General features: G+C 38.3%; 1 protein-coding gene across 1 annotated transcript in view; it reads right to left on the bottom strand.

Annotated features, from left to right (window-relative positions):
• Nucleotides 1–1438: 1438 nt before the first annotated feature.
• LOC114650078 (mitochondrial intermediate peptidase-like) overlaps nt 1439–12528 on the bottom strand; it is a 141572-nt gene continuing 130482 nt past the window's right edge. Inside the window, exon 19 of the mRNA XM_028799518.2 lies at nt 1439–2285. Within this exon, the coding sequence (XP_028655351.1) occupies nt 2188–2285 (98 nt within the window). The 3' untranslated portion in view covers nt 1439–2187. The remainder of the gene's footprint in view (nt 2286–12528) is intronic.

Raw genomic sequence — 12528 nt, 5'->3', positions numbered from 1 at the left:
GGCACGAATATGCTGTCCGGAGGGCTCCTCCTAGCGGCCTGGGGGTGGCGACCGGAGTCCATAGCCGGTCGTCCATCACACTGGTTTATTACTGTATAACTGAGCAGCACTGAGTGATTATTCATCCATCCATTATCCAACCCGCTATATCCTAACTACAGGGTCACGGGGGTCTGCTGGAGCCAATCCCAGCCAACACAGGGTGCAAGGCAGGAAACAAACCCTGGGCAGGGCGCCAGCCCACTGCAGGGCACACACACACACACACCCAGACACCAAGCACACACTAGGGACAATTTAGAATCGCCAATGCACCTAACCTACATATCTTTGGACTGTGGGAGGAAAGCGGAGTACCCGGAGGAAACCCACACAGACATGGGGAGAAAATGCAAACTCTACGCAGGGAGGACCCAGGAAGCGAACCCGGGTCTCCTAACTGCGAGGCAGCAGCGCTGCCCACTGTGCCGCCCTGTGTGATTATTAAGATCACAAATATATATTGTTGGTTAAGGAATGTGGACTTCTTATTTAACAAAAGTTTAAAGGAGTAAAAAATATTTAATGACTTTACATAGCCATGAAATCTGCATATTTAAAAAGAAGAGTGCAGTCCTTCAGCAACACTGTTGGTTATGGTTGCTAAGAACATCAAACGAATACAAAGGCATACATGTATTTTAACCTGCCATAAAGCACCTAACGGCTCGGGTGTCCTTCATATACAGCTTTCTACTTTGTGCTTTGTATACCTGAGGTCCCTTAACAGCAGAATGCAGTTATTGTTCTCAACTTAAGGCCCAGTCACATTATATGATTTCAAGTGATTTTCAGTTGCAGACTTAGCAAGTCAGAGGCAATTGCCACATGCTCCCATAACCTCCCATGTAGTCTGACATCCCCCAGTGATGTAGACTTGAGTCACAGGGACAGGGTCTCTGTGTGCATGAGCTGACAACCAATTAGCATTTACCAAGAAGTACAATGCATATGATGCAGCAGCAGAAAACAGAGAGCAGGCATTTTGCATCATGCAAACAGAGGACAGGCCCATCTGTCTGATGTCTCCAATTTCATGTACTGCAACAGAATGGAAAGAGAAGGGGCAGAGATTGAAGCTGAGCTTTCCGTAGTAGGAGAGCATTAAAGCACCAGGGAAGTCAGACAGCACATTCCTAGCTATTAGAAAAAGATGTAAGCTCTGCAATACTTTGGAAATATGAACTTGTGCAGGAAAGTTATTAAAGAGTCGTGTAATGTGCCATGCCCTGCTATTTCTAGTTGTGTAGCCTAACATTCTCATGCAACAAGATCAGCAACTGGAGTCAAGTTTGATAATCCGTCTGACTAGAAGCTGGGTAATGTGACACAAACTTTACTTGTCACTGCCAACGATTAAAAAAAAACAAAACAAAAAAACACATTTCCCAGTCAATCATCTTTAATGGCAAAGTAGCCTCAATGCACAAAAATATATACATTTAATAAAAACAAATAACATTTAACAAGGACTACTACATTAAAAAAGGAAAAAAAGTGCCACAAACATAAATAATGGATTTTCATTCAGAACTTCTAATAGCCATTAGATTTTTAATTAGCATCATCTGAGAAAGGCCACAAATAAAATGTATTATTTTAATAAAAGAAACAATTAACACAAAATATTCAAATATAACTCTAATTTCAAGAATTACTTTCAAATTAATTCATTAAAACTATTCCAAATGTATATCTCTAAAGACAGATTCATTATGTTTTTTTGCAATATTATATTTGGATAAATGTGCCCCCCAAAAGAGGAAGAAAAACACTCAAAGTTTAGCATTTAAATGACTAAAGTACAGTACATATACATTTAGACTAGAAAGTAAGAATAACTACAACATGGGGAAACTTGATTATTTAGTAATAAACATTTAGAGTGAATATTTTCACCCAAGCAACAGTACATAGAGTTTTAACATCCACTCTGTGTGCAGTGCTAATAAACTGCGGAATAGAAAACAACATCAACTGCTGTTATACTTTAATAGAACAGAACAAAAAAAATCTAAGTGTTGAACTGACATGGGATGAATTAATAGTAGATTATATTCCGTGTTAAATATAATACATAAGTGAGTAACAATTACATTTTCTTGATTCACAACTGCTATTCAAGAAAGGGAATGACAACATATCTGTTTATTCGGAATCCATGAGAAAAGTTTCAAAGTCGGGGTTCAAATCTGACACTAGTGCATCCACAAACTCTTCTACAGATGGAGTCTTCTGAAGCATTCCTGCAGGAAATAGAATAAGATAAACATCTGGTGTTAGTCTATTATAAAACATTCAAACCAATGATACTAAAAAGGTACACAAATGATTTCTCTTTTTTTAGAAAAAAGTAAAAGCTAATGTTTGCATTTAGTGCCTAAGCTATATCAAGGGGTTTGAAAATGGATGGATTGATGAACACATATGATACAGTACAAGCAGCATTTAATCATCCATACACTATTAATAGAAAAAATAAGAACAAACAATAATGTCTGTAAAATGGACGAGATGTACAAAAGCATTAGTTATTAGCTCAGTATTTGAAACAAATACAGCAATATGTCCAGAAGTAGCAGAATTAGTACTAGTTTCCAATACTGAAATTAAACGTGACCACCAAAGAATAATATTAGACAAACACAATAAATAGCAAAAAGTACTGTAAATAAAATAATAATATCCATCTTAACCAGCTCATCTAAGGCAGGCTTGTGGGGTAGCTGGAAGCTATCCCAGCAACCATCAGCCACAAGAACAACACCTGGACATGGCACTAGTCCATCGCAGATAGGCTTATCTCACATTTCTAATTTTTCCCCACCAATTTCTGAATGTGCTTCTCCTGTAACAGAATTATGGTTTAAGGAAACCTAGCATTGCAAATAAAATAAAATGAAATACCCACTATAGGAACAATAGCAACCAATAAAAGTACAATTAATAAAGTTAGTACAACTCTAGTTATGTTATGCCTGACAATAAGAGTCTGGTCACTGAGGCTTTCTGAGACATAAATTGGGGAAACGAACGACTTTCTTTGGGGGCAACCAGCAGGCAGCATAAGGAAATAAGCTACAGATAAATACCAGAATAACTGAAAGAAATTGTCCGTCGTTTAGCAAAAATGGGAGGCAAAAACCACTAATAAAGTCTAGAAACTAGTTTAGAATCATATTCTTAATTTCTGATGCAACCAAATTTACAATAAAACGTATCTCAGTGTGGGCCACCATCTTTTATAGCCACAACTTGACTGATTACAGGGATTGTTGTCATAAGCAGTATTAAAATAATAAGCCTTCATTTCAATGGTGGTTTTTGCATTCCTTGGAGAGAATAGCTTAGTTCCCAGTTGCATATCCAAGATTCATCCTGGCTAAAGGGGAGAGCGGTGGTTGTAGATGTTTGCTACAAAATGTAAGTTTTTTTTGTTGTACAGAGCAGGTGTTGAAATAAATATTAGGCATTAATGCTAGAGATCTGTCCTACACAGAGAATATGAAAAACTATGACACACCAGTAAGTCTGTGTAGACGAGAGTATCCAACTGAGCATCTGACTTGAGAATGTTACTAGTGAGGAAATTAATAGGTGAACTTTGCATAAAACTTTGCATATCACAACAAATGCTTGATGCTTCACTAAACTGTGCTTCATGGCGTTATCTATATATATAATTCACTAAGTCCATGGCAAGCAAGAAGCACGCAAAACCGAGCCCCGCCCACCAACAATTCACTAAGCAGCCGACCATGGCATACGCATTACAGAGCCAACAATTCGCGTGAGAGCGAAAGCATTTGCCAAGAATGTTTTCATTAATCAAGAATGAAAGTCGGAGGTTCGAAGAAGATCACATATCGTCGTAGTTCCGACCATAAACGATGCCGACTGGCGATCCGGCGGCATTATTCCCATGACCCGCCGGGCAGCCATTACTCCCACTGGCATGCCTCCGCATAAAGTCAAGCTTAAAATTGGTTCAGTTGTCATGCTTCTCAGAAACCTCATGCCAGCAAGAAGTCTCTGTAAAGGCACTAGATTGACTGTTACCAGCATTCACCGCAATGTACTGGAGTGTAAAACAATCGCAGCTGCTACCTCACAAACTGTCCTTATTCCCCAGATTTCCCTGACCCCATCAAATTCAAATTTGCCTTTTACTTTTACACACAATTTCCTGTTAGATTGGCCTTTGCAATGACAATTAATAAGGCGCAGGGACAAACTTTCAAAAAGATATGCCTGTATCTGCCAAAACCAGTTTTCAGTCACGGACAATTGTATGTTGCTCTCTCCAGAGTTCCATCTTTTCATTCACTTACAGCACACAGGCGCGTGCGCAAGTGAGACACACACACACAGGCGCGCGCGAGAGACACACACACAGGCGCGCGAGAGAGAGACACACACACACACAGGTGCGTGCGCGAGACAGAGAATCCCTGACCCCATCAGATTCAAATTTGCCTTTTATGTTTACATGCAGACAATTTCCTGTTAGATTGGCTTTTGCAATGACAATTAATAAGGCACAGGGACAAACTTTCAAAATGATATGCCTGTATCTGCCAAACTCAGTTTTCAGGCACGGACAATTGTATGTTGCTCTCTCCAGAGTTCCATCTTTTCATTCACTCACAGTCGTATACTCAAACCCACCCCATTTGGACAATTGTGTCTTTCAGGAAGTGTTCATCCTTCAATACATAATTATGTGGCGTATGCTATGCCGCAGGTTGGCTAGTTAGTAAAATAACAGCCATTGTTGGCAGCAACTTGTGATAAGTGATCAGTGGCATCAGGCAGGCTTTAAATAAATAACTGCATTTGAACACAACTCAGAATGGCCACAGGTATGCGCATGACGGCGTCACTTTAGGGTTAATTGTGGTGATGGGCTTATCACACACTTGTGTATAAAAGATAGTGGATCAGTCAGGTTCTGCATTCATGCCTTGCAGTGTCCAATCAAGTTAGTATAAGGAACCTACATAGTAAACAGGAAGGAGAAAAAGGAAAAATTAGTCTGGGACAAAATGAGTGAGAAAGAATGATCTGGAGCAATAAGAAAAGATGGAGGTTGAAAGAAAGGATGATGGAGGTGGCAGGTGTGTAATCAGTGTGGAATTTGATAGAGGCAGGCAGTTGATAGAGAGCACCAAACGAGTAAAGGGAAGATGCTCAAAGGGTCTGAAGAAGATCTACTCCAGCTGAAAATGGCTGTAGTTGGAGTGACCCGATCCTTGCAGCGGGCTGCCGTGTAACTCCAGGGAGAAGCAGCAGGAGATGAGTGGAGGGAGGTAAGGCTTGGAGAGTGAACCCTGCTGCGTGCCTGTGACCAGCAGGGACCCAAGTCTGGAGAGAGGGGAGCCTGTGCCTGTCGACAGGACGTTGCCTTGTGCTGAGGGATCCATAACGTGTAAGCCAGGGAGATGTCTGATCTTAGAAGGAGGCACCAGGGCTTATACATCTTTGACTGTGCATTTTTAAAAGATTTTACCTGTCGTGAATTTTAACTTCATTTATCTGGACATATTTGTGGACATTTTAACCTCCTTGGGTTTGCTCCAATTTTAACCATTTATTTATTTATGTGGATTTTAAACTGCACTATTTGAACACTTTATGTCTTTGATTGTTTTAATAAAAGCACCTGAGCACTATTTCACCTACCCCTTGCTGTCTGAGTGTCCTCATTTGCATGGCTCATCTCGGTCATGATTATCGATGGTGGCAAATTCAACAGGCTCACAAACGGGATGGGGAGCACGGAGCTGACCTGCACCAACACACAACTCCCATTAAAGTTTGCTAGAACCCTTGTGGGAAATTCTTGGAGAAAATGGAAGATGAATGTATGACTTGACAAAGCAAAAAAGGGCTTTTCTAGTATCAACTCCAAGTGCTATCTTTGAACACTGTCCATTCTATGCCTTTTGGTGGCATAATTGTACATTGAGTTGAACTGAGCTTTGAAGTCTTCTAAAGACATCTTTATCTTTAAGAATAAATTATGAATATATGTCATTTTTGGTTTCTTCTTCTGCCAGAAGTGTGTTTATAATTTTTCTTCGTGTTTCCATTACAGACAGTCGCCCATTTTTATAATTTAGACATTAAACACATTTATTTTTTTGTTTTATTATGTTTTTAGTCAGTTTTTAAAAGATACATGGCTGTAATCTCTGCCAAAGGGTTCTCAGCCAAATGTGAATTTTTTGTTTGGGTTTGTGGTTTGAATATACTACAAATTCTATCTTTTTTTTTTTAAATTTAGATATTTTTCAATTCATACCCTTGATGTTTTTTTTTTTTTTAAATAAACTTACTATGGACTAAGAATGTTTCTTTAATTTACATGGAAAAGACTTTTAAACTGTATGACCTCCGAAAGATAGATGCCTTTAACCTGCACACAACTGAACCACCCAAATTATACCCTGATGAACTCCAATGAGCATATTATGTGATAAAAACAGTGAAGTACCATTAAATTAACGTACAAAGTAGCATTTGCACAGATTCATCAAACAATCCAATTAATGCTCCACGTAGTATCTGACTTACCAAAAACCTGCTTGCTGTAGCCCGAAAAAGCAGGCATTTCAACCCATTTACCCATCTGCAACACTCCAGAATATTTAGCTTTATCAATATGATCAAACAATTAAACTTAGTAAATTGCTGAGCTACTGTTTACAGTAAGAGTGAGATTTGAGTATGCTGTAGGGTGACCCTCCAGGTAAGACAAGGTGTCAAAGGTGCATTTAGCAATTTTTAAAATATTAATTATCACCTGTTAAACTTGTTCTTAAAGCCATAAAACAGATTGAATTTTTATAGTGGTATAAATGACACATATGTATTCTTTAAAACACATGTTCACTTGGTAGTGCATATTCTGGCAATCGTTTTCCTAAACATGAAACAAATTTTCTATAAATACCTCCAAACAATTGAAGGCATACAAAATGTAACCCTAATGTGTATACCTTGGATCTTTAGTCATTTTTTGAAGGATATATAACAAACATCTTCCTATGACTCCCTTTCACTGGCCTCCTTTCATTATAATGGAATAAAAAACTGAAATACTTACTGCTACTTATTTTATGGCATTACAAATATATTTTTATACGTTTTCACTGATATTCAGCCAAAACAAATTACAATGTAGATACAAGATACACTTGAGCAATATAATACCATTTATAAAGTCCCCAAACAAAAAATCTAATATCACAACTATATAAATATAAAATCTCATATAAATATTTGCAAAGTAAAACTTGTTACCAGAAAACCAGGGTATAATTACTATTTATATCATGCCTATAAAGATGAAAAACAGAGTTTTGAGGTAAAGCAAAAACATGGCATATGGCATGAGTGGTTTATTTTCAGTTAGACAGTGACCTCCCTGCTGCTGCTCTTTGCTGCTGCTCTTTGTTGCTAAGGTTAAGAATGTAGCCAGTAACATTTGAACTACGCATACACTAATCTAAGCATTCTGCGCTATTTTTCTTTGATGTGAGTTAACTTCCCCTTGAGCAGCTGCCAGTATAAACAATCATCCTCCTCCCTTTCTTCTGCAAGTCCCATTAACCACACACACCTCATAAACTGAACACTAAAAATCTTAGCAGTGAATTTGGGGAAGTTTCAAAATCAGTCAGGGAGTGGAACCACTGTATGTCTGGTTTAACTTTTAAATGTTTAATAAGAACTATATTTCTGCAGGAGTGGCTGCTCAGTGTGGGCTGAACTGAGAGTAAATGATCCCATGAAAGAGACTGCTCTGGCCAAAAACCAAAGTCCTATCCTATTGTTATATCAGTATTAGATCAAAACTTGGGATCTTGTTACCATCCAGTCTCACCCCTGCCTGAAGGCACTGTGTCACATTTCTTTGAAGTTCTCTTGTCTTCCAAGTACAAGAGGTTGGCAGCAGTTACCCTGTTGATAATTCAATGTTAACCTCAATTGCAAAGCAGACTGCTGCTGCTGTTAAATAATGAACTCTGTATTTGTAAAACCATACACAATGCTTTCTTTACTTAGAGAGCTAAACATTAACACTTGAATCAGCCCAGAGTATACGTATCACTCCCTATTTGCACCTCACTAGACATTAACGCACCTCAATCATTTTATGGTTATGGGAAACTAATAAATGACATGCATTCTATAATCTTTAGTCAACTACAGCTGCTCTGAAAATGTGCTAACTAATCAGTGTTTTAAAAAGCAAACATAATTACATTATAAGCTATAGTATATTAAACAACAAATAAGAATTTTAAAGTACTCTATCATAATCTTTTTGCTTTACAAAGAACGTTAAGATGGAGAATGGTGTTAATAATGTTTTAAAAATTAAGTTTGACTGAACTAGTAAGGTGATAAGAGAGACTACTAGACAATTGTACTCTTTTAGAGTAAGCATTACAGCCCAAATACAGTGATCCCTCCTCGATCGCGGGGGTTGCATTCCAGAACCCCCCGCGAAAGGTGAAAATCCGCGAAGTAAAAACCATATGTTTATATGGTTATTTTTATATATTTTAAGTCCTTATAAACTCTCCCACACTCTTAGAAACATTTCTTGCACAGTTATACAGCATAAACCCTTTGTATTCTCTTAGATATTAGGAAAGATTCATTGAAATTATGTATGTAAACACACTGTTTATATACAGTAAAACCTAAATATTATTTTAAAGATATCGAGTGGCCACCAGCAATAAATATGTACAATGCAAGAAAAATTGTATACAGTGACAATAAACGTTTGTACATGTACTAAGTACTGTATGTAGAAAATTAATTATGATTACTCACTAACAATGACCCAACGACTTGTCCGATTAATGATGAGTTTAATTTTACTGCACAACAAAGGAAAGTGTTACAGCTCTTCTAAAGGAGCCTCTTCAGGCGACTGTGTAGCACGGCCATTGTTCTTCTTCCAGCAGTCTTCAATCCAAATCCCTAAAGCAGACTCCATCCGGACTACCGCGTTATTACGTCCACTTACAACTCGTTTTGTGCCCTGGTTAAAGGACCCTGCGGCCGTAGATCTTAAATTCTTTTCCTCCTTTTTAAATAAAAAGAAATCGTGAACTCATTGATGGCGTAATGGCGTCCCACCTTCAACGTATCCAAAACCTTTACCTTTTCAGCAATTGTTAGCATCTTCCGTGGGCGCTTGGGCACGGCCCCTGAAGCAGGAGCAGATCATTTGTAGCCATAACGAAGGGCTTGACTATGCACAAAGATAAACACAAAAGAGCACAAAAGCTAACTCTTTACACAGCGAAACACGTTGATGCTGAATGAGCGAGACGAGACTTCCTGGTTAATGCAGCGGAATCGAATTCGGTGGTCCGTCGCTGAGCCAATCAGCATACAGGAACTTAACTGTGTGCTCTGATTGGGTAGCTTCTCAGCCATCCGCCAATAGCGTCCCTTGTATGAAATCAATTGGGCAAACCAAATGAGGAAGCATGTACCAGAAATTAAAAGACCCATTGTCCGCAGAAACCAGCGAAACAGCGAAAAATCTGCATTATATATTTAGATATGTTTACATATAAAATCCGCAATAGAGTGAAGTCGCGAAAGTCGAAGCGCGATATAGCGAGGGATTACTGTAAATGTTTATTATAGAACAAATGTTTCTCAGTGGGGTGAGTGGTGACACATACAAATTGGTTAGGGATTGATATGTTACAAAAGATGAAATTTGTTTTATTTGTGTAATAGCAAAACAAGTAACACATCAAACTACAATATTAAAAAGTGTCCAACTTTGATAAGGTCAATGCGCCATAATCTGCTTCTAACAGTCTGTGGTGTGAAAGTCATTTGCATACATAAAATAAAGGAGATTCATTTAATGAACTCTCCAAGAAATATTTGTATTGAAAAAATTATATTTTTTTTTAGTACAAATAAGGCTGCCAAGTATAAAAGTATTAGGCAGTAAGTTGAAAGTGGAGAAGTTTCTGAAAAGGTGTGTGGGATAATGTATTTTTTCATCCCTACTACTACTACAATTCTTCTCAAAAAGGTTTATTTTGATGCACATCCAAAGGGTTAAATGTATGGTATCAATAATTACTGGGTTCATTTTTATATGTAGTATGTAGGATTTGAACTATATCTATGTTTTATAAAAAGGTTCTGCTTTTTAAGGGTGACGTCTCCCAAAAATAGATGCTTTTAAACAACAATTCTAAATTGGACCTTGGAATAATAAAATATGATCTAAGTTGGTTCATATTTTATACCGATTTCTATGGTACATTCAAACTACATTTTACAATTATTAATATAAATTTTAATTATATTATTACAAAATACTTGATGACACATACATTTATAAAACACAACATACAGACTACACACTGGTAAAATCTACTGCATTATAACATTATTTTAAAGCAAGCAGCAAGTAATCATCTATGTTTTTTTTTATTTGATACTGATAAACATAGTGTCAGAATGTCTTCCTTCTTGTCCCCACTAGCCTATTTCTAACTTTCTTTTTGATCTTATTTAAACCTCGATGACATATGGCTGGCATGGCATGATACTTCTTACGTTCAAATTCCCTTTAATTTGGTTAAATTCTTGCTTGTATGCACAAATCTATATATATATATATATATATATATATATATATTCACGGCATTCGTAGTCTGTGTCACAATCTGATTGTATGGGTGGTTACCTACCAGGTAACGCTTGTGGTTGGCCAGCAATCTGCTAACATCCGCCACGGTGCCCTCAGTTTGTGAGGAGCAGATCATAGAATGGTTGAAATAGTTTACTGTCAAATAAATGCAAAGAGTACGCGACACGTGTTTCGCCCTCATTCTGGGCTCATCAGGCGTACAAACTCCACTGGACTCCCTCTCGGGAATCGAACCTCGTTGCACCACGGCGTGTGGTTCGTTTATTTGACAGCATGTAGATCTGGGTAATTACATTCACGGCATTCGTAGTCTGTGTCACAATCTGATTGTATGGGTGGTTACTAGATTGCTGGACAACCACAAGCGTTACCTGATGAGCCCAGAATGAGGGCGAAACACGTGTCGCGTACTCTTTGCATTTATTTGACAGTAAACTATTTCAACCATTCTATGATCTGCTCCTCACAAACTGAGGGCACCGTGGCGGATGTTAGCAGATTGCTGGCCAACCACAAGCGTTACCTGGTAGGTAACCACCCATACAATCAGATTGTGACACAGACTACGAATGCCGTGAATGTAATTACCCCGATCTACATGCTGTCAAATAAACGAACCACACGCCGTGGCGCAACGTTAGGGGCATCGCCTCTGGCGCTGACGTCCGAGGTTCGATTCCCGAGAGGGAGTGCAGTGGAGTTTGTACGCCTGATGAGCCCAGAATGAGGGCGAAACACGTGTCGCGTACTCTTTGCATTTATTTGACAGTAAACTATTTCAACCATATATATATATATATATAGATATAGATATAGATATGGAAGAGAAGGTCTGTGATACGGTTTGCATATTTGCAGCTGGAGATCCACAAAGGGAGAAAAAATGATTCACGTATCATAAAGTAGTTTTTATTCCCGAGCTTTCAACCCCTGCTAGGGGTCTTCATCAGAGGATAATGCTTAGACTTACAAGAATCAAAGGCAATATATAGCAAAACATTACGTGGAGGAGGTGGGGGTGGCTAAGTCAGTGTGATGGGGGGGGGGGTATTGGGTGTACAGTTTATTTATTATGAACATGTTCTTCTTAATTTTGCATATGCTGGATTTATGTCCAAGTGTCTGTTGATGGCGTTCTCGTTTGATAGCCAAGATTCGGCCAGCTCTCTGGCACTTTTAGTACTGGCCTTAAATTTTACTTCTACATTGTCCCAGTTAAATGTATGTCCTGTTGATTTAGTATGCGTGTAGATCAATGAAAGTGAGTCCTTTCTTCTGACGGCATTGCGATGTTCCTGTATACGTGTTGAGATTCTTTTTGAAGTTTGTCCTATGTATACCGCTGAGCAAGAACTGCATGGAATGCTATAAACTGCGTTTCTGCTATCGATTTCTTGTTTTTAGCATTAAACAGGACCGTGCGCAGATTGTTCGTGGGTTTGTGTGCTATTCTGACGCCTGACTTGGCCAGGATGCGCGCTGTACCTTCAGACACCTTGTGGTGATAAGGGAGTGAGTGCCAGGTGGGGTGGGGGTTCTGATTCAATTCAATAGTTTGCTGAGTTTTTTGGCGTCTTCTGTGTAAGCTCCAATTAATGAATGTTTTTGAGTATCTAAGCATTATCCTCTGATGAAGACCCCTGGCAGGGGTTGAAAGCTCAGGAATAAAACTATTTTATGATACGTGATTCGTTTTTTCTCCCTTTGTGGATCTCTAACTGCATATATATATATATATATATATATATATATATATATATATATATATATATATATATATA

This window comes from Erpetoichthys calabaricus, chromosome 4 (genome assembly GCF_900747795.2).
Source record: "Erpetoichthys calabaricus chromosome 4, fErpCal1.3, whole genome shotgun sequence".
Taxonomy (NCBI): Eukaryota; Metazoa; Chordata; class Cladistia; order Polypteriformes; family Polypteridae; genus Erpetoichthys; species Erpetoichthys calabaricus.
Note: the sequence above shows the minus strand (reverse complement) of the source record. Positions and strands in the feature narration are given on the sequence as shown.